Source organism: Staurois parvus, unplaced genomic scaffold (genome assembly GCF_062004578.1).
Source record: "Staurois parvus isolate SC_StPar_1 unplaced genomic scaffold, SC_StPar_1.0 ptg000019l, whole genome shotgun sequence".
Lineage (NCBI taxonomy): Eukaryota > Metazoa > Chordata > Amphibia > Anura > Ranidae > Staurois > Staurois parvus.
In genome coordinates, this window is record NW_028317815.1 from 14066334 (window position 1) to 14089834 (window position 23501).

General features: G+C 39.9%; 1 protein-coding gene across 2 annotated transcripts in view; it reads right to left on the reverse strand.

The window, feature by feature from the left end:
* Positions 1 to 16212: 16212 nt before the first annotated feature.
* The window catches only part of SLC2A13 (solute carrier family 2 member 13), a 282752-nt gene continuing 275463 nt past the window's right edge, over positions 16213 to 23501 (reverse strand). The window contains exons 10-11 of one of the 2 annotated variants that reach the window (XM_089685016.1): positions 21955 to 22074; positions 16213 to 19859 (exon numbers count right to left, since the gene is read on the reverse strand). In XM_089685016.1, coding sequence (XP_089541142.1) covers positions 19855 to 19859; positions 21955 to 22074 — 125 coding nt within the window. In that variant the 3' untranslated portion in view covers positions 16213 to 19854. Of the gene's footprint in view, positions 22075 to 23501 lie in introns of both variants that reach the window. The other variant, XM_089685010.1, reaches the window with a different exon arrangement.

Genomic DNA, 23501 nt, shown 5'->3' on the forward strand with positions numbered 1-23501 from the left:
ACAAAGACGTATTTTAAAGAGACAGATAGGAATGGTTATATTCCGACTAATAGCTGCCACCATACTTCCTGGATTAATGGCATACCAAAAGGTCAGTTTATTAGAATTCTGAGAAATTGCTCGAGACTAAAAGAATATATAGAGCAAACAGAGCTAATAATAAATAGATTTATACAAAAAGGATATGATCCTGAGGTATTAGAGCGTACTAGGTATATATCACAAATATAAAGGTGCAGCGCTAAACACTAAATATGCAGCATAAATCTTGTCAATCAATTAAAAAAAATGAGAAAATGCAGTCTCTTTAAAATAGTGCAACATGAGAGAGTTAATAACATGTGCTCAGCACATAGGTATAAATTTCCAGCAATAATAAATTGTTCACGGGAATAAACCAATGTAAAATATACAGATAAATAAATAGATAAAATTTGTGCATAAATGATGTCACCAATCGGTGAATAAAGTGCAAAAAAGTCCCAGATGTATTGCCCACGTGAGGATCCTGAATGATCCCAATAAACGTGCATGGAGGGTTACTTCCAGTGGCAGGTGTTCAATATGAATAAAATGCGCACTCACCAGAAGTGCGTGTATAAACGCATTTGAGATATAACCTATCTCAATAGGTATGATTCAGGTCATCCACCTCCCAGGTCAGGCCAGGTCAGGATACTCCCAGTCACATCTGCATGCAGCACTCGGATCCTTGATGCGTATCACCTTAGGGGTTCACTCTTAGTGCGGTCTCTGTGAATGCCCCTCACAAAATAGGGACCAATAAAGGAGACCACATAGTGTGATACCGTAGGGAACTTTATTCCAACAAATGAGAAGTGCAAATGACAAAAGAAGGAAACAGAACACTGACCATGTAATAGGGATTTCGGGATGGCCACCTGCGGTGGCTAGACGTCCAGTTGCTGTAGCCCCTCTGACGTGGTTCGTGCGATGCACATAGTCATAGGGTCTAGGGCTTACAGCAGAAGACGTCTTGCTCTTTGTATTTATACTAAATGAATGGCAATCCTGCTTGTTGCGCCCGCCATTTTGCTGAGTGCCAGCGCATCCGCAGTACGTCAGCGCCATTTTGCCGTGGATCGTGAGGGTCATAGTTACTTCCTCAATCCTCGGTGTATGCGTGCGCATCCCCGCGCCATATTGTTGGCGGTATACGGACAAGGAGGGGGAGATGCAGGGATGAACCTGCAGTGCAATCCCCAAAACAGGATATACCATTATCGCCCATGCTACTTATGGTAGTCTTCCCTCAAGGACAATGGGATAATGCATATTTGAGGACTATCCTCTATACACATATATATGACCCTTAATTGTGGTCATGTAGATATATGTGTAAAAAACGGGGGAAATAGTATAAATGGTTAATAATATTTCCCTTTATGACATCAGATGGTGGATGCCAATTAGACCCCCACTATAAATAGTATAAATATAAATTGAACCAAATGCGATATCTCCTGCGCTCCAGGACCCAGACCGGTGGTGAGTAGATGGAATCAAACTCCAAAAAAGGAAGGAGGGAGAGCTCTGAGGAAGAAGGCTTGTCCTTCGAAACGCGTCAGTTGTACTGAGTGGCTTCCTCCATGATGGGATTCGCATTTGCATCTTGCCTTTAAAGTCCCTTTGAGGACTGACATGCCTGTTTTTATTCGCTGTTTGTGAGTACCATTCTTTTATTTAATAAATTTTGGTTACTGAGGTAATGCGCAAGGTTGGTGCGCTTCTTTTTCTTTTTTGTTCTTCCTCACAGTAAATATAAATTGAGTCAGATGCATATTAAAAACATTATACAAACATATATGAAAATAAAATATAATAAAATATATATATAAAAACACTGTCAAAATACAGATGAGATATAAATAAATTTCATTAATAAAAATTGGTAATTATGATTATAATATGTTTCCATGGGTAATAGTGTGAATAGACACAAAGTAAACCATATCTATAGAGAAAGATCATGTTATCCATTAATGTATTTGAAATAAATATAATAAATATCGAATTAAAGTTATGCCAAATATGTATGAAATATGTTATATATATTAATCGATAGTAGAATACCTGGATACAAATATCTGGACAGCCGGATAAGGATAACATATGAATATCGTAAAACACTATCCAGTGAGACCAATAATACCCAATGGTGGTAATAATCCGGCTAATGCTTCCAAAGAGACAAGCAGATAAAGGCGAGTGGATATAGTCTAACTATTGTCTATAAAGCAGTTCAAATCGAAGTCAACGTTAAGTCCTTTAGGGTATAGAGAGTCTAGTTCATATATCCATTTAGACTCGAGTTGCGATACTGCTCGCCTTTTGTTTGATCCTCTCCAGTGGGTGTTAATGATTCCAATCCCCATAAACCTAAGTGAGGATGGGTCCTTATTGTGATGTATTTTATAATGATGTGATAAAGAGTGTTCTTTGTAGCCTTTTTTGATGTTATTGACATGTTCTCTTAGTCTATCCTTTAGCCACCTAGTGGTGCGTCCCACATATTGCATCCTACAGGGGCATTGAAGCAGATAGACAACATTTTTATTAGTACATGTAATAAAGTCATCAATGTTGTAAGAGGTCCCTCTTACTGTGGAATTAAAGCAGAAACTTTTCTGTGTGAAGTTACTGCATCGGCAGATTATGCATTTTTTGCAAGGATGGAAGCCTTTTAAATCTGAAAATAATGTGATGTTTTTAGGGGGATCCATAATATTTGGAGCTATTTTGTTTCTCAGTGTGGAAGCCTTCCTGAATGTTATTTCAGGTTTATCTGGTAATGGAAGGTTTAGAACTGGATCAGATTTTAAAATTTTCCAGTTATTTTTGATAATACGGGTGATAGCCTTATGTTGGATGGAATAACCAGTGACGAAAGGGCAAACCTTTTTTGGTCTTGATATAGCATCATTCTTCAACATATCTTCTCTATTGTATTTGCCTATGTTATCCATCACTGAATCAAGTGTAGGTGAGTCATACCCTTTTTCTAAAAACTTATCTTTAATGATTGATGCCTGTTTTTGGTATGTGGTGATTTCGGTGCAGTTTCTTCTGATCCTAGAAAATTGATCTTTGGGTAAATTCCGCAACCATACGGGATGGTGACAGCTGTCTATTGGAATAAAACTATTCCTGTCTGTTTAAAATGTGTTTCTGTGATGATCCTTCCATCTAGATTAATAAGGGTTAAATCCAAAAAATTAAAAGTGAGTTCTATGTTCTGTGAATTAAAATTTAGAGTAGTTAAAAAAGTTTAAAAGCTTAAAAGCGCTTGTTCTTCCCCCTTCCATATGAGGAGGATGTCATCTATATATCTTTTGTAATAATGGAGTTCTGGCCAATCTCTGGCATAGATGACATCCTCCTCCCATCTGGCCATAAAAAGGTTTGCCAGGCTGGGGGCAAATTTCGCCCCCATGGCGACGCCCCTTATTTGTAAGTAAAATTGGTGATTAAACCAAAAATAATTTTTGGTCATAGCGAAGTCTAATAACATTAAAATAAATTCTTTCTGTGAGGAAGACATATTAGCAAAATCATTTAAAAAGAACCTCACCGCTTCCATCCCATCTGAATGGTTATTACTTATGTACAGAGAAGTAACATCGGCCGTTACCAGAAATGTAGTTGTGTCTGTGGTGATGCTATTAATTTCTTGAAGCACTTGCTTCGTATCCTTTAGGTAGGCAGGAGTATTAATCACCAGTGGTTGCAAAAAGTGGTCGATGTACTCTCCTACTCTCGAACAGAGGGACCCTCTGCCACTGATGATAGGCCTTCCTGGAGGGTTAAGGGGATTTTTATGTATTTTTGGTACTCTTTACATACTAGGTATATAGTCAGTAAAAATTATATAGGAGAAAAGAAAATGAAAATGGTTCCTAGAAAGAATAAAGCCAATCAGGTGGAATATGCCTTTATTTCGGGTTTTAACTGTCAGTACAAAGAAATGGAATCTATCTTTTTTAAATATTGGCCTTTATTGATGAAGGACAATGTGTTGGGTCCTGTTTTACCTAAAAAGCCTTCCTTCATTAACAGGAAAACTAATAATTTAAGAAATATTCTGATTAAAAGTATTATATCTCCCCCCAAACGTAGTAAATTACATATGTTTGCTCTAAAAGGGTTTTACCCATGTAAAAAATGTAGAATATGTAAGGTCACTAATATTAGGAATAAATCGATATCGGAATTTACATCATGTAATACAGGCAACAATTATAAGATCAAGAAGTTTATTACCTGTTGTACCCAATATGTGACTTACCTACTGGAGTGTCCTTGCCGACTCCAGTATGTGGGTAGAACATCTAGGCAATTACAGATTAGACTCAGCGAACATGTAGCGAATATTAGAAGAGGGAAAAAGGATCACTGCCTTTCTAGACACTTTAGGGATTATCATGATTGTGACCCTAGTGTCCTTAAATTTTGCGGCATTGATAGAACAGAAGCTCATTGGAGAGGTGGGGACAAAATGAAAGCTATCTCTTAAAATTAGACTTTCTGGATATTTGAGCTCCATACGTTAAGGCCGCATGGCCTAAATGTAGATCTGGATCTTAACTCTTTTATTTCTAATTTCTGATATATTGAGCAGAAAGCGATTTATTTGAAAGATATTAACGGTTTAATATTTAATATTTTAATATATTATAATATTTATTTTTAAAGAAAGTTATTATTTTAGAGGACATATTAGTATATTTTATGAATTAATATTTATATAATTAATATTATGTGGGATTACATTATTTATTATTATATATTTATAGATTATGATAATTTTATTTTGAGTATTATATTTAAAGAGAATAATTCATGGGAGGTTATTAGATTTACATTAATTATCAGTATCATAGTACCTAGATTATTGGGATTAAATTTTGAGGTCATTAGGATGATAGTTTGGTATTATTTTAATGTTGGGGAGTAATTATGGATTTTTAGGCTTGTATTTGAAATGTGGGATGATTTTAGATTAATATTAAGAGTTAATTTTGTTTAGTAGTGTATTTATACATATTTGTAATATTGTTATGTGGAATATCCTCTAGGGGGAGCTCACATGACTGATCTGTATGTACATATACATTAGTATAGAGTGTGGCGCTTTGCCAAGTAATTTACGGATTCTTATGTACAAGCCTCTGTTATATTCCCGGTGGTACTCTCTATTTGTGGAGTATATTGAAATCGGGAACCGCTCTGTCTACTATGTTATATATATATCGTAGATCATGTATTGGTAGCAATGTTCCCTGCTCCAAAATGGCGGTTTGGGTCTCGGCGTCATGCTGGAGAGGGATATAAATAGGACCTTCCTGTCTGGCATCTCTATCCCTTATGAATAAGTCAGGTGACAAAAAGCATCAAGGGAACGCACAGCGGAACAGGAAATGATCTAGTGGCCATCTTGGAGACTGGCAGTTCCTTTCAGAAGTGTATGTGGAGGACACCAGGATGCTCCCAGAGGTCTGGAAATTTATGTTGGCATTTTAAAGATGAAATAACATGTAAGCAGATTCAATCAAGTATAATTACTTGTGTATTGCGGGTTTACACTATACTTTATTTCATACATGGTGGGCATTGGTGGAACTTGGAGATTGATGGTGGAAGGATAAGGAATATGGAAGCTGCTGTATTCGGATGACTTCCTGAGTGTATCTATAAGGTTGTGATGATATCCTAAAAAGAATCTCCTTGGTGGAGCAGATTATGTGCAATTATCCTGTCCGGGTGGTTATAAGGCGTATTTTTTCAATTTTTGGTAAGGGTCCTTATTCCTCAATCCTTATTCCTAGAAGTGGACACAGTTGTTTCATGTGTTGTTTTGGGTTGATATTTTTCACTTTGACTCACTATCACATTTTTGACACATTCACTTTATCACTATTAGTGATCACGCATGGTATTGCGTTTTTTTCACATTCGTTTATTTAGTGTGCATTGTTCAAAGGGTTATCAAAAATAATGCACTATGTGATTTTTCTTTTCTTTTTGAGGTTTTTCTTTTTGACCATAGGAGCCTTTTGGAAGGCTTAATACGAAGATTGTGGTTTGGAATTGTTCACAAAAGTGACTATATTTTTTGGAAGGACATTATTATATTTTTGGACATTTTTTCTTTTTTTGTTTGATTTATTATATGATTTTTGTGATATAATTGGGGATTTATATGCATAGCAGAATTAGCATATTTTTATTCACTAAATACATTGAAAATTTTTAACTTGTAAATAAAAAGTATACAGGTGAAACTCAAAAAATTTGAATATTATGCAAAAGTTCATTTATTTCAGTAATGCAACTTAAAAGGTGAAACTAATATATGAGATAGACTCATTACATGCAAAGCAAGATAGTTCAAGCCGTGATTTGTCATAATTGTGATGATTATGGCTTACAGCTCATGAAAAACCCAAATCCACAATCTTAGAAAATGAGAATATTGTGAAAAGGTGCAATATTCTAGGCTCAATGTGTCCCACTCTAATCAGCTAATTAAGCCATAACACCTGCAAAGGGTTCCTGAGCCTTTAAATGGTCTCTCAGTCTGGTTCAGTAGGAATCACAATCATGGGAAAGACTGCTGACCTGACAGTTGTGCAGAAAACCATCATTGACACCCTCCATAAGGAGGGAAAGCCTCAAAAGGTAATTGCAAAAGAAGTTGGATGTTCCCAAAGTGCTGTATCAAAGCACATTAATAGAAAGTTATGTGGAAGGGAAAAGTGTGGAAGAAAAAAGGTGCACAAGCAGCAGGGATGACCGCAGCCTGGAGAGGATTGTCAGGAAAAGGCCATTCAAAAGTGTTGGGGGCTTTCACAAGGTGTGGACTGAGGCTGGAGTCAGTGCATCAAGAGCCACCACACACAGACGGATTCTGGACATGGGCTTCAAATGTCGTATTCCTCTTGTCAAGCTGCTCCTGAACAACAAACGTCAGAAGCGTCTTACCTGGGCTAAAGAAAAACAGACCTGGTATGTTGCTCAGTGGTCCAAAGTCCTCTTTTCTGATGAGAGCAACTTTTGCATCTCATTTGGAAACCAAGGACCCAGAGTATGGAGGAAGAATGGAGAGGCACACACTGCAAGATGCTTGAAGTCCAGTGTGAGGTTTCCACAGTCTGTGTTGATTTGGGGAGCCATGTCATCTGCTGGTGTTGGTCCACTGTGCTTCATTAAGTCCAGCGTCAACGCAGCCGTCTACCAGGAGATTTTGGAGCACTTCATGCTTCCTTCCGCAGACGAGCTTTATGGGGATGCTGACTTCATTTTCCAGCAGGACTTGGCACCTGCCCACACTGCCAAAAGCACCAAAACCTGGTTCAATGACTGTGGGATTACTGTGCTTGATTGGCCAGCAAATTCGTCTGACCTGAACCCCATAGAGAATCTATGGGGCATTGCCAAGAGAAAGATGAGAGACATGAGACCGAACAATGTAGAAGAGCTGAAGGCCGCTATTGAAGCATCTTGGTCTTCCACAACACCTCAGCAGTGCCACAGGCTGATAGCTTCCATACCATGCCGCATTGAGGCAGTAATTGCTGCAAAAGGGTCCCAAACCAAGTACTGAGTACATATGCATGCTTATACTTTTCAGAGGTCCGATATTGTTCTACGTACAATCTTTGTTTTATTGATTGCATGTAATATTCTAATTTTCTGAGATTGTGCATTTGGTGTTTTCATGAGCTGTAAGCCATAATCATTACAATTATGACAAATCACGGCTTGCACTATCTTGCTTTGCATGTAATGAATCTATCTATCTCATATATTAGTTTCACCTTTTAAGTTGCATTACTGAAATAAATGAACTTTTGCACAATATTCTAATTTTCCGAGTTTCACCTGTAGGTGTTAGTAAATTATTCTGGATGCAATGTAGTACATTACTTTCTTACTAATGCAAATGAAGGACATGTGGGCAATGGCATATGAAGATACATACACAATTAAATTGAAGATTTATTTAAAAAATGTGGCTCCATTATTGAGAAAAAAAGGTTAACAACTAGCAATAGAGACAAATTAAATCTATTTTATATACCTTCAGGAGTTGAACACGTAAATTCTTGTGCTGTTTAATGAAAAATACAGGAGTTCTATATACTGTACTCCAATACCTGTGCACTTTAATGTCCTTGACAACAGTGTCTTTCTCTAAAATCTGAGGCAGAACGAGGTTATTTCATCCTTTGAGAACTGAATATAATACAGCAGGAGAGCTGTCCAGCTTCTTCCCGAACATGATCATACTCCAGAAGGTCCACGAGGGGATTATGGTGTGGGGTGGTTTTTCAGGGGTTGAGCTTGGCTCCTTAGTTCCAGTGAAGGGAACGCTTAAGGCGCCAGCATACCAAGACATATAGGATATATGTTAGGATACAAAGAACCATATCAAGAGCAAACATGATGGGCCTTTTATGAACATTGCATTGCTTGTCCATGTCAGTTGATTTCTTCTGTCTTCCTAAAAGGAAAAAAAAATGGAAAATGTGGTTCCCAAGTAAAGACCAAACCTGATGTACTGGGGACTTCCAGGACAGTATCTCAGACCAACTCTGGTGCCAACTTTAGGAATTTCTGTCTGATGAGGAGCAGGGGAGTACAGGCCCTGCAGGATCACAAAATGGGGCCCAAAAAGCTTTTGCATTTTCCATATTGCAATCTTGCCTCAAAATAAGCGCTTGAGATTGCCATATTGTCAAATTTGAAGTAATGTTGTTTTTAGCAGTCACTCATTTTGTGGTTTGATTGCAGAGGTGTAACTAATTAAGATTACCAACATAAGGGGAAAAACAAGGAAGCAGAATTTATAAACTTGTTATAAAAATCCCACTCCATTTTGAGAGAAAAGAATCAGTTCTGCATGAAAAGGTGTGTGTTTGTTTTTTTTAAGATTTGCAATGCCCAAATAGTCACTGTGATGTAAACATTTTTTTTACTATGTAGCATGTTATGTGCATTTCCCTCCCTCTGTGCACATGAAGGCATCCCATATATTTATATTAATTGATAATGAGAATTACAGATCATAAAACCTAACTTGTATACTGGAAGAACAGAATGCTGGTGAACTCAGGCTTCCTTATGTCAGTCAACATTTTAATTTGAAATCCTATGGGGCACTTTTCTTTGTAAATACATTGTTTTTTCCCTTTTCTGCCCCCAGATATAAGTCAACGTGAATTCATAAAATGGCGCTGAGGTACATAAACCTAGAAATCTTAATTTTGCCTATGCATTACCCTATAACAATTTCCATTTGTCTTGAATTCCTCCTAAAAATTAGAAGTGTAGTTAGAAAGGTTGCCTAGACATTCCTGTACCTACAGCCTCCCAACTGTATATATGTGATGCTATGGGATGTAATACTAAATAAAATAATACAATAAAAAATTTGCTTTGGGTTGCTGTGTATCCTTCTGTACCCTTCTCTGTGAGTATCCAATAGGAGAAAACTCAGTTATAGCAATGGTGGCTTACCTGACCCAGGCAAATTTCTCTGCAACCCTGTCAGAATTTTTCTGACCACTAACAGCCCTTTCTTTCTGGGGGAAATGGAGCAGTCCCTGAGCCTGGGGGCAGCATGGAAGCAAATACCTTCTCTCTGGGACTGTGGGATATGTGGAGCAAGCTCGCTCTCTCTGAGCAAAATGTGTAGTAGTCTCTCTCTGTGGGCAGTGTTTCCTATTTGAGAATGTTTTGGGTGGTCACTCACACTGATGATATTGATCAGCCCGGTCAACTACCGCCGGCGCCTTGCTGCCCTCTCCTTGGATCAAGTTAACTGCACCAAACATACGGTTAGCTGCCTGCCTACAAGCACCACTACCTCCTGCTGCAACTCCTCAAACATTCCCTGACAGTCTTTGGATTCGATATACAGCTACATCATATGGTAAGTACACACACAATTTGTTTGGGGTTTTTTATTCCAAAATGTATCTACTATAGTCACATTTATTTTTTTTTCCTTCTTCCTCTTTTGAATAGGTAGATTTTCCAGGATTTTCACCCACCACTGCCACTGCTTTTGACCAGGCTGGTCTTTCCTTGCCTTCTTGGATCAAGTCACTGCCCTGGACAAATGGTCAGCTGTCTGTCTACAAGCCCCACTGCCACTGCTACAAACTCTCTTGACAGGCTCTAGATTGAGTATACAGCTACATCTAGAAGGTAAGTATATTTTATTTATTTCTATGTCTCAAACTAGGGTTTTCTTTGCCCTTGTATGGGTAGCTTTTCTTGGACTCTCATAGACTAGCACCATTGTTATTGTTCGACTGCTGCCTTGGACCAAGTTAACTGCACCAGGTCTAGAAGCCTCCTGTTACAGTCTGATTGGATATGCAACTCTGTCCTCAGGTAAGTATATGTTAATCTTGAAATCCTAATTTTTTTGTGTGTGTTAACAGTTGTGCTCAAAAGTTTGCATACCCTTGGAGAATTGGTAGTGTATAGTATATACCATTTTTAAAGAAAACACAGCAAATTAAATGACCCCTCTTCAAATGTCTGCATTACCCTTCTTCTTAATACTGTGTATTGCCCCCTTTAGCATCAATGAGAGCATGCAGTCTTTTGTAATAGTCGTCTATGAGGCCCCAAATTCTTGCAGGTGGCATAGCTGCCCATTCATCTTGGCAAAATGCCTCCAGCTCATGCATAGTCTGTGGTCATCTTGCATGAACTGCACATTTGATATCTCCCCAGAGTGGCTCGATTTTAAGGTCAGAAGACTGTGATGGCCACTCCAGAACCTTCACCTTTTTCTCCTGTAGCTACTGGAGGGTCAACTTGGCCTTGCGCTTGGGCTCATTGTCGTGCTGCAAAGTGCAAGAGTGTCCCATGTGCAGCTATTATGCAGAATAATGCAACTTGTCTGCCAGTATTTTCTGATAAAATGCTGCATTCATCTTGCCATTAATTTTCACAAGATTCCCCGTGCCTTTAGAGCTACACAAATATGTGACCATAAAGCTCTATTTTGCTCTTGTCACTCTAGATTACAGTATGCCAGAAGCTGTAAGGCATGTCAAGGTGTTGTCGGGCATATTGGAACCAGGCTTTTTGTGGCATTGGCACAGTAAAGGCTTCTTTCTAGCAACTCAACCATGCAGCTCATTTTTGTTCAAGTATCATATTGTGCTCCTTGAAACAATCCTGAGGTTACCTCTGAGTTTTTCTTTGTATCCCAAATAATTCTGGCAGCTCTGGCTGCAATCTTTCTTGGTCAACCTGACCCTAGCTTGGTATCAAGAGATACCCAAATTTTCCACTTCTTAGTAAGTGATTGAACAGTAAACACTGGCATATTCAAGGCTTTGGATATCTTTTTATATCCTTTTTCCGTCTTTATAAAGTCCCATTACCTTGTTACACAGGTCTTTTGACAGTTAATTTCTGCTCCCTGTGGCTCAGTATCTATCCTGCTCAGTGCATCCACCTGAGAGCTAGAAAATTGCAATTTAAAAAGCCACAGATGTGATAAATGAACCTTTAATTGCCATTTTAACCTGTGTGCGTCACCTTGTGTGCCTGTACCAAGGCCAAACATTCCAGGGTATGTAAAATTTTGATCAGGTGAATTTGGGAGATTTTTGTTATTATGATTTAAAAAGGAGCCAAATAACTATATGATAGTACATGGAGTCATATGGTCCCTGTCCTTAACCGTTTTCCGACTGCCCTATAGCAGAATACTGCTACAGGGCAGCAGCAGTGCACAAAATCATGTGTATATATATATATATATATATATATACGTAATTTTGCATTTCCGGGTAAGGGGCGCATGCAAGCCTCCATTCGTGGCTGGTGATTTCCAAGGATCTCTGACAGAGAGAACTGTTTTGCTTACTAACAGTTCTCCTCTCTGCAGCTCCTCTGTAATTACAGTGAATATCACACACACACCGCCCCCTAGTAAAACACTCCCAGCTCACAGTTAACCCTTTGATCCACCCTCATGTGAACCCCTTCCTGCCCAGTGCCATTCGTACAGTGTCAGTGCTTTTTTTAGCACTGATCACTGTATTAGTGTCACTGGGGATGTCAGTGACACCAAGTCAGTTCCCCCCAGTGTCAGAATGTCCACTGCCTTACTGCTATAAGTCGCTGATCATGGCCATTACTAGTAAAAATGGCCTGGTCAGGAAGGGGGGTAAATCCTAAGGAGGGCAAGTGGTTAAATAAAACATAGTGTTTTTGGCATGATCAGTCATATTTTCAATATCAATGCCAAAATGTCATGATTTATGCCAGGGTATGCAAACGTTTTAGCACAACTGTGCATGTGTATATGTATATGTGTGCATAGAAAACAGTCAACACATTGAGAACCCAGCTGTACAGCCACCCCCACTACCAGATTAGACAACATGATCTAAAATACAGTAAGGGGTTGATTTACTAAAACTGGAGAGTGCAAAATCTGGTGCAGCTCTGCAAAGGAAGCAATCAGCTTCCAGGTTTTTTTTACATGAACAAGCTGAAGTTAGATGCTGATTGGCTACCATGCACAGCTTCACCAGATTTTGCACTCTCCAGTTTTAGTAAATCAACTCCTAAGTGTTCCTCTTTTATATTAATATACCATACACATTTGGTCTTTGAAGCCTCCAGGTTTAAGGCAAGTGGGCATTACAGACATTTTTAGACACCCTTCCCCAAGGGTCCAAACCAAACTTCACATGTGATGAATCTCTAAGTCCTGCTAATATGTTTTTCTAAAATGTTCAATAAGTTCCAAAGATCATCAGTTTTCATTATTTATTTATTTCATTATTGGTTTCCTCTGGCAGGCATCTTCAGCACACAAGCCATTATATATGTGCTAGCTCATAGCACATTTATAATTATGTGAAACTTCCTTTAAACAATTCTTACCTTGTTTAAAATAAGTGTGCAGTAAAATTGATATTCATCTTCATATTGTTAGGTTTGCGTCTAACACAAAAGTAGAACTGCAGATACTTTTAGTTTAATAAAAAGGCAAATGGTTATCTCCTTTTTTGCTTTGGAGGCTTGGCAAAATTTGTTAACTAATACACAGAATATTATCAGCATTTTTTTGGCTATTGTCTAGACCAGCGGTTCTCAACCTGGGGGTCGCGACCCCTTTGGGGGTCGAACGACCATTTTCCAGGGGTCGCCTAAGACCATCGGAAAACACATATTTCCGATGGTCTTAGGAACCGAGACACCGCTCCTCCGTCTCAGGCGATGTGTGGGCGGGATGATTATACGCTGCTCCTGTCACCTGGCCACACCTCCAGGATCGCTCAGCAGCTCCGCCTCCTCGCCGCTGATTGGCCACCGGAACTGTAGCTCAGGAGAGGCACACAGGCGGCCAATCACCGGCGAGGAGGTGGAGCTTGGAGGAGGAGCCGAGCGGCAGCGCGCGTACATCAAAGAAGATCGAGGGAGCTGCCGGAGCGAGTGAAGAGGAGAGCGGCCAGAGAAGGAAGACTGCTGACAGGTAAGTGAGAGAGCGAGCCCAGGCTGGAGCAGGGGTCAGCAAAGTAAGTATCATTGGTGTCAGTGGGAGGAATAGTGCCCCATCATTTGTGTCACTAATACCAACGATGGGGCACTATTCCTCCCCCAACTGACACCAACGATGGGGCACTATTCCTCCCCCCACTGACACCAACGATGGGGCACTATTCCTCCCCCCACTGACACCAACGATGGGGCACTATTCCTCCCCCCACTGACACCAACGATGGGGCACTATTCCTCCCCCCACTGACACCAACGATGGGGCACTATTCCTCCCCCCACTGACACCAACGATGGGGCACTATTCCTCCCCCCACTGACACCAACGATGGGGCACTATTCTCCCCTCCACCACACTGACATCAATGATGGGGCACTATTCCTCCCACTGACACCAATGATGGGGCACTATTCCTCCCCCCACTGACACCAACGATGGGACACTATTTCCCCCCCCCTGACCCCAATGATGGGGCACTATTCTCCCCTCCACCACACTGACATCAATGATGGGGCACTATTCCTCCCACTGACACCAATGATGGGGCACTATTCCTCCCACTGACACCAATGATTTGGCACTATTCCTCCCACTGACACCAGTGATGGGGCACTACTCCCCCCACTGACACCAGTGATGGGGCACTATTCCTCCCACTGACACCAATGATGGGGCACTACTCCCCCCACTGACACCAATGATGGGGCACTACTCCCCCCACTGACACCAATGATGGGGCACTATTCCTCCCACTGACACCAGTGATGGAGCACTACTCCTCCCACTGACACCAGTGATGGGGCACTACTCCCCCCACTGACACCAGTGATGGAGCACTATTCCTCCCACTGACACCAATGATGGGGCACTACTCCCCCCACTGACACCAATGATGGGGCACTACTCCTCCCACTGACACCAATGATGGGGCACTACTCCTCCCACTGACACCAACGATGGGGCACTATTCCTCCCACTGACTCCAACGATGGGGCACTGTTCCTCCCACTGACACCAACGATGGGGCACTGTTCCTCCCACTGACACCAACGATGGGGCACTGTTCCTCCCACTGACACCAACGATGGGGCACTGTTCCTCCCACTGACACCAACGATGGGGCACTGTTCCTCCCACTGACACCAACGATGGGGCACTGTTCCTCCCACTGACACCAACGATGGGGCACTGTTCCTCCCACTGACACCAACGATGGGGCACTGTTCCTCCCACTGACACCAACGATGGGGCACTGTTCCTCCCACTGACACCAACGATGGGGCACTATTCCTCCCACTGACACCAGCGATGGGGCACTATTCCTCCCACTGACACCAGCGATGGGGCACTATTCCTCCCACTGACACCAGCGATGGGGCACTATTCCTCCCACTGACACCAGCGATGGGGCACTATTCCTCCCACTGACACCAGCGATGGGGCACTATTCATCCCACTGACATCAGCGATGGGGCACTATTCCTCCCACTGACACCAACGATGGGGCACTATGCATCCCACTGACATCAGTGATGGGGCACTATTCCTCCCACTGACACCAGTGATGGGGCACTATTCCTCCCACTGACACCAGTGATGGGGCACTATTCATCCCACTGACATCAGTGATGGGGCACTATTCCTCCCACTGATACCAACGATGGGGCACTATTCATCCCACTGACATCAGTGATGGGGCACTATTCCTCCCACTGACATCAGTGATGGGGCACTATTCCTCCCACTGATACCAACGATGGGGCACTATTCCTCCCACTGATACCAATGATGGGGCACTATTCATCCCACTGACATCAGTGATGGGGCACTACTCCTTCCACTGACACCAATGACATGGCACTACTCCTCCCACTGCAAAATTACAGTTACGAAGTAGCAACGAAAATAATTTTATGGTTGGGGGTCACCACAACATGAGGAACTGTATTAAGGGGTCGCGGCATTAGAAAGGTTGAGAACCACTGGTCTAGACCATTGGCTATGACTTCAGGTCAATTCATAAAGACCTGCCTGATGCTGGTAGCTTGAACCTAAAGCATACTGTACAAGTTCCACCAGTAAGTGGGAGCCACTTAAAGGGGCTGGTGTTGGTCGCAGGTTATACCTAGAAGTTGGTGAAATTTAAGAGGGCTGGTCTGGCCATAGGGAACACCTAAAAGTTGTGGAATTTAGGAGGGCTGGTGCTGTTCTAGGTTACATCCAGAAGTTGGCACATTTTAAAGGGGCTGATTTGGCCCTAGGTTACACCTAGAAGTGGGAGGAATTTTAGAGGGCTGGTTTGGCCATACATTTCTCACAGAAGTAAAAAACCATTTTAATAGGCTATATGATCTCAGATTAAAGTTTGACACATTTAAGAGATGGTGTTCGTAACATAATCCATTTCAGGATGTGTTGTAGGTTATAATATCTGCAGTTCCACTTAAAGGAGCACTCCCTGTTGCCCAGAAGTCCTCACAAAGCTATGAATATGACTATATGTTTTATAGTCACCGGTGGAAGGTGTCCTTAATTCTTTTATAAAGTTACTTTTTTCCCAATGGAAAAAACTTATCACCTGGGGTAGTAGGTCCTCACTTAGCATAAGTCCTCTGAAAGTGGTAATGAAAAACTAATGACATACAATGGTGTTTATATGAACATTATTTTCTTTATTAACTAGGTTACTAAATTACTTTCATATAGTTTATACACCATTGACACTTTGATACAAAACAACACTGTGCTGATAGCACATACTGTAAAAGGAAAAAAAAAAACTTTTCAAGGAGAAACATACAGTAGAAGCAAAAGGACCTCTCTTTCCTCTGACATAGTGTTGAATTAATTTACCCTGAAGTACACAAACTGTGTATATTAAACATACAGTCAGAGTTTGCCGACATAACACTGTCACAACCTAGTTCACTTAAGAAGGGATACGATACTGTACACAAGGCTATTAAAATGTATTATAAAACAAATATATTACATTAAATTGCAATTTAAGAGGACAGAAACTTTGCACATTGCAGCTACATATTTTCCGTAAACTGTACCCCCCAAAATACAGATTTAGCCATAAAGCACACGTTGTGTATTCTCTGCTTCTGGCCTGGTACAGTACATCATTTTATACCAACAAATAATAAATTACATTATTAAAAACCAAACATTATTTTGGTTAAGTAGAACAGAATATTTTCCCTGCCAAGCTTAGTACAAACATCCTAATTGTCCCAACTCTGAGTATGAAAAATTGCTAAATGCCCTGTGTTGTGCTTACAGTAGTTGTACAACATTTTGCAACTACATGGATTTTTTTTTTTTATGTAGACAATGAATATAATAGAATACAAAAATATTACAAGATATGTATAATAAAACTGATCGTTTTCCCAGATGTTTATTGAATCATCAGTTACATACTAATCATATTATTTGTATTTAAAACAGCAAACTGCTGCATTTTTTTATTCTTAACGTTTAAATGAGTTATGTTAAAGTGGTAGTAAAGTCTTTTTTTCTCTTGGCCCTAACAGTAAGCCAATAATAAGGCTTGCCTGTAGGTACAGTAAATATCTCCTATACTTGCACCGTTTAGAGAATATTTACTTTAGTAGTGCCGGTGATGTCACCAGCCCATGTGCACTGTGCTCGCAATGGGCGACATGCCGTCCATTGAGAGAGCCACACCACAGTTGAGGATGTCATTCCGACTTGGCCAGTCAAATGACCACAACCTGCAAACCCAGAAGGAAGGTTGCAGATGGAAGCTCCTGAGAGCCAAGACAGCGCTCCGCTGGAGGGCTTCGTTTTCAGGTAAGTCTTTCATAATGTGCTATTATATGATGCACAGTATGCTCTTAACTTGCAGGGAGATTTTTCTTTTTTTTTTTGCGGTTTACTACCACTTTAAGTTAAAAATCCCCACCCTAAGGTGGTTAGCTGAACAAAGTAATAATATACTGCTACCTTATCTTCCTTGCCTTTCACGTAAAACCCTTGAGTTGAGTTATTTAAAGCAAATCCCAGTCAAACAGCTATACATAGTTTAAATACATATATGTTTACTGTTTCACCTGCCAATATATTATTTTTGTTAAGCCAATCTTGTAATTTAATCATATATACCCCACTGCATAGCCAGATAGGTGACATGCTTATTTTCTGGTTCAGCAATGCAGTTTTCTTTCCAGCCTGCTCACTGACCAATGAAAATCACCATCACCTACAATATGTCCAGCTAACAGGGAAAGGTGAACCAGGAATGCGATATTTCTGAGAAGTATGGCAGAGTTGTGTAAATCAGAAAAATAGCTGAACACAATCCTTTTCACCAGCTAAAATATTAACTGTATATTGTATGCATTTAGCAATTTGTCTGGCATTTTCCTTTGACTATATAAAAAAAAAATCAATTCATGTATCTATTTGGACATAAAAGTATCGCATTATATTAACAATAATGGTAAATATACAACTCTTTCAAAATACATATGCTTTTTGTATATGCAACACTGCTGATGATCTGCAATTTTCAGAAATATACACACTATAGACACACACACTCATGATTTATTGTAGTTATTATTTGTGCAGTACATTTTAATACATTAATGGTTATAAAAGCTTTAAACCTACTTGGTAGCATTTGCTATTCTGCATAATTACAGTTGTTAAGAAGAGTAGCAATCCTATGTTCACAAAATATCATAGCCAAGCTGTAGAAGTGTGGGCTGTACTGGCTTAACAGTGTGGGTCATTTTGATGAGGTTACACATGAGGCCATTGTCACCACTTAAAGATAATAGATTCATGTGATAGACACGTCTAATTACAATTCTGTGAAAATATAGTTATATTTGGCTCAAATAAAAACATATTAGGATCTATCTCCTAATAGCTATAAAATGCTATTGTAATTATTTTGTAAAAGCATCTAAGTAGTTTTTTAAATTACTGGTTAGAATTTGTAATGACAGAAGCCTTGATCGGTGCGTTTAAAAGCTGAAGTAGACTAGCTGCGTGATTTTGAACCTGTTTGTCCTTAGACTCTACCCAAAACCTATGCCTACTTGCTGCCATACTACAGAGACTGATGCTTTTCACAAAAGACTGCTGAACTACTTCAGACTGGCAAAATGGAGAGAAAGAAAGACTGGCTAGAGACCCTTTTGAGTCTTGCTAGGATAAAAAATAAACCTGAGGCGTAACAAAAAAAAAACAAAATACCATTTCTTGAAAAAAATATTTCCATCAATGCTTTCCTCGTGTAAATGCATTAGCAATTTGTCATGAGATTGCTGGGGAGGGAAATAATCGGGATTCACCATCATCAGACATATGTTCAGGTGTCTAGAGCTTCATAGAACCAAACACTCAAAGTTGGGTCTGTGAGTCTGCTAGGCAAGGAACCAGGGAGATATGTTGAGAAGCAGGGCGGCTGGCTTGAGCTCTGTGAACAGCGGGAAGAGGGAACCTAAGGCAGCCTGTGTACTGACTTGCATGCTATGTGATCTGTTCCAGGTATTTTTGGGTATGCCCATTTGTTTTAAATAAATATCGGATTTTGGCAAAATCACGCAATGTTTGGCACTTTGTTTTTTTCCATCTTATGATACAAATGCTGAGGAGAAAGAGGAGGAGGATTTGTATAACCTGACTAGATTACTGCAGCTAAGAGCTTTATCAGGTGGTCTTTGCAAAATGTGAGGCAATTTTATCTGGTGAGTGTCTGACTATCAGAGTGGTGGAGGGACACAGGATTTTGAGATTATGCAAACATATTGGGGTGCTTCATGAAAAAAAGCACTTTTGAGATCAGTTGGATGGTTGTTTTGGATAGCTTAAAACTTTTATAAAGGAGTGACTTTCACAATTGATAGATAGATATATATATATATATATATATATATATATATATACGCACACACTCTCACACACACCTCTTTGCTCTTTGCTTTAATTTATGTGTATTTTTTGTATGATCTATTGCTACAGTGCAGTTTTTAAGAGTGATATCACTTTTTTAATTAAATGCAATATGATTTTCTATAGTCTAAATTTCTTTAAATGATCTAGCTACTGATCAGCACAACAGCAATTTGCTTTAACCTTCTGCCCTCCGTTCCTAACAAACCCTTTTTTTTCTTCCTAGCACATCACTTCTCCTGTTACCGGGAAATGAGAACCAGTATTGGCTGCTGCTTTCTGCTCTGTAGGATTCTTGGTTTAAGGCATCTTTTATATCACTGTAGCTGGTATGTTGGTATATTCTCAGGCAGCACTGATTAACCTATGGTTATTTGGAAGAGAAAAAGAAATCTCAGTCTAATCAGTACTGAATAAATATATATATCTATATCTATATATATATATACATACATACTTTGGTCTACACAGAAGCTCTGTTTGCATCTTTTTTCTAAGTTAACTGGAGTCCATAAACATCAGCCTGGACAGAGTACATGTGATAGTGCATGCTGGATTTACTGAGACTTTTTTTTTATTTTATTGGATAGGTTACCAGGTCATTCCTTAACTCTCCCCAATTGCTCAGCTTGGAACTGGCATGCAGTGTGATAACATATGTGCGTAGCTAATTTGTACACACATATTAGGCACAATTTAGACAGGAGCCAATTAACCTACCTGAATGCTTTCACAGTGTTGGAGGAAACCAGAGTACTTGGAGGTAACCTGCTTGAACACTGGGAGAACATACAAACTCCATGCAGACAGTATCTTGGCCAGGATTTGGACCGCAGTGTTGCAAGGCATATGTGCTAACCACTAAGCCGCAGGATCACCCCTTGTCAGCTCTTAGCAGCAGTGTATAAACAAAGTGATATAAAATGGTTAACAAATTGCCCCCAAAGAAGATTGAAAGAGCTCTGAGGAAAGTAGTGACAAGAAGTATAAACATTTTTTCCAAGTTAAAATATGTCAAGGATTTAAGCTTATTTACTTTTCCACAACATAAGTCATTGATCATCATTCCCTTTAAGACCAAAATTTTTCCTACACTCTATGGAAGCACTGGAAAAAAAAAAAAAAAAAAACTGTGCTTCTTGTATCAATAGTTCCTAATGTGCAATCTGGATTTTAATGACTTTTAGTTATTAGATTAGTCTGTCTGATCTGTGTAAACCGGAAAGGTTTGTCTACAGCAACGATGGTAAACAAAAATATCCTGCTGACACTTAAGTTAATGTGATAGCTGTAGCTGTTTGTGTTAAACATCAACAAAATACTGTCAAAGTTTGGCACTGAGATTTTTTTTTCAAGATTATAAATTTTGTTGCACTTATTATTTTAACTCATAATATCAATATGCTTTGTGTCTGGCCGCTTGACAAGTATTTTTGAACAATATTACATGCAAAAAGCTACCCTTCAGTAACGATGCTGAAATTGTAAAATATTATACTTCCAATGGTATTTAAAACAAAACTTCTGTAAGATCAGTTTCTGCAAGACGTTGTTTGTGTCTAGCTGATCACAGCCAGATCAAACTGTGCAATATTTTCGGCCCATATGTTTTGATCATGTGCATGTCACGGTAACACCTCCAGCTATGGCATTAACAAAAGGAAGACTTGTAGTAAGATGATGAGAACTCTTACAATTGTAGCTTTCAGTCCTATTTTATAGCCACCATTTGAAAAAGTAAAATAATGTGATTAATTTAAATCAATATTGTAAAACTAGTGTTTAGGGAACAACTGTAAAGCCAGCCATACATGGATTGAAAATCAGCCGATTCAGCAGGGACCGACCGAATTTCAATCCATGTATGGGCTAGGTGGTTGTACTTTCGATCAACTTGTGTACAACCAGTCGCTCAGGTTTTTCCCCTAACGATCAGTGCCGCCAGTTGTAGCCAGCAACACTGACCACTGTATTCTGCTGGTGGGAAAGGCTCCCCACCAGCAGAATGCAATAATGCTGCGGAAAGGATTCCCTCATCAGCACAGAGTGTGTTGATGGGGGAATCGGCACATTTCTTTTCGTTCTGTCCCTCTGGTTGAACGAAAAGAAATGTATAACATATGGCCTGCCTAAAAGAATCCGTTTCCAAATATGACCAGCCATTTATTTTTCAAACATATAATTTTTTTGCTCTTAACTGAAATGTCCTCCAAGACCAGTAACAAACAAGATTTTGGTAGGGTTATTTTAAGCTCTTCAGAGGACCAGACCAGAAGCAGCACTGTAAGGTCACCTATAGCTGTCCTTCTCCAGAAGGTTGTTAAATGATTGGTATGCAACTGCCAAGGAAAATTATTCCACATCAGAAGCATCATTGTCAGAAAGATGATAATTACTTCCCTTGACGCGAATATATTCTATATACCTCCCCTCATCAGTGTCAGAGGTACCACACGTACAAAGTCTATTTTCAAACAGAGATTCAATTTCCTCCAGCTTCTTTCCCTTAGTCTCTGGGAGGCAGCCATAAGTGAATAGAAGTCCAAGAGAAGCAAATCCTGCGTACAAGAAGAAAGCTCCTGAAAAAAGAAAAAGTAAAGAAGAATACGATTAATGTTTGCTTTGAGTTTACATATAATTAACTATGTATTGTATTTTTTAGACTGCTTAAAAGATAAAGGAACAAAAAAGAAGATGTAAAAGTAAGACTGGTAGGGGGAAGAAAGGGAAAGACGAAAAAAAGGTATAGACTACTGCATCAATGTATGAAGATTGTACTGTATAATATGTAATATTCTTTAAGCTTTGAAGCAGCAATTTCACTGCTATTATTATCTAGAGAGTAGTGATGTAAAGATGTAAAATGATTAACACGTTTGAATAGTAAGGTTGATTTACATATTACTTATGTTTCATGGAACAGTTTTTAAATTGTAAGCCATAAAATGCCTAATATCTGCAAATTATTGTAATAACATCTGCTTCTACTGGCCAAAATTAAGGAAAAATGTGCTCAACCCTAAATCCCCAATAGTATATAAAAAAACCCCCAGATATTAGCCAGTGCACACGTTCTTGCTAAAGAATGACCCCTGCATAGCCTAAAGCAGCCTGTTTACAAATATACAACCTAAAATATCAGGTATTTGTTACTATTCATTGTCACAAAAGCAGGCCATGGTTAGGTACTTACACTATATTGCCAAAAGTATTGGGACGCCTGCCTTTACACGCACCTAAACTTTAATGACATCCCAGTCTTAGTCTGTAGGGTTCAATATTGAGTTGGCCAACCCTTTGCAGCTATAACAGCTTCAACTCTTCTGGGAAGGCTGTCCACAAGGTTTAGGAGTTTGACCATTCTTCCAGAAGCACATTTGTGAGGTCAGGCACTGATGTCAGACGAGAAGGCCTGGCTCGCAGTCTCCGCTCTAATTCATCCCAAAGGTGTTATAATCAGGTTGAGGTCAGGACTCTGTGCAGGCCAGTCAAGTTACTCCACCCCAAACTTCCTCATCCGCATCTTTATGGGCCTTGCTTTGTGCACTGGTGCGCATGTTGGAACAGGAAGGGGTCATCCTCAAACTGTTACAACAAAGTTGGGAGCATCAAAATGTCTTGGTATGCTGACGCGTTAAGAGTTCCCTTCACTGGAACTAAGGGGCCAAGCCCAACCCCTGAAAAACAACCCCACATCATAAACTATACACTTGCCACTACGCAGTCAGGCAAGTACTGTTCTGGCAACCGCCAAACCCAGACATGTCCATCGCATTGCTAGACAGAAAAGCGTGATTCGTCACGCCGGAGAACACGTCTGCAGAATCCAGTGGTGGCGTACTTTACACCACTGCATCTGACACTTTGCATTGCACTTGGTGATGTAAGGCTTGGATGCAGCTGCTCGGCCATGGAAACCCATTCCATGAAGCTCTCTATGGACTGTTGTTGTGCTAATCTGAAGACTGCATGAAGTTTGGAGGTCTTTAGTTACTGACTCTACAGA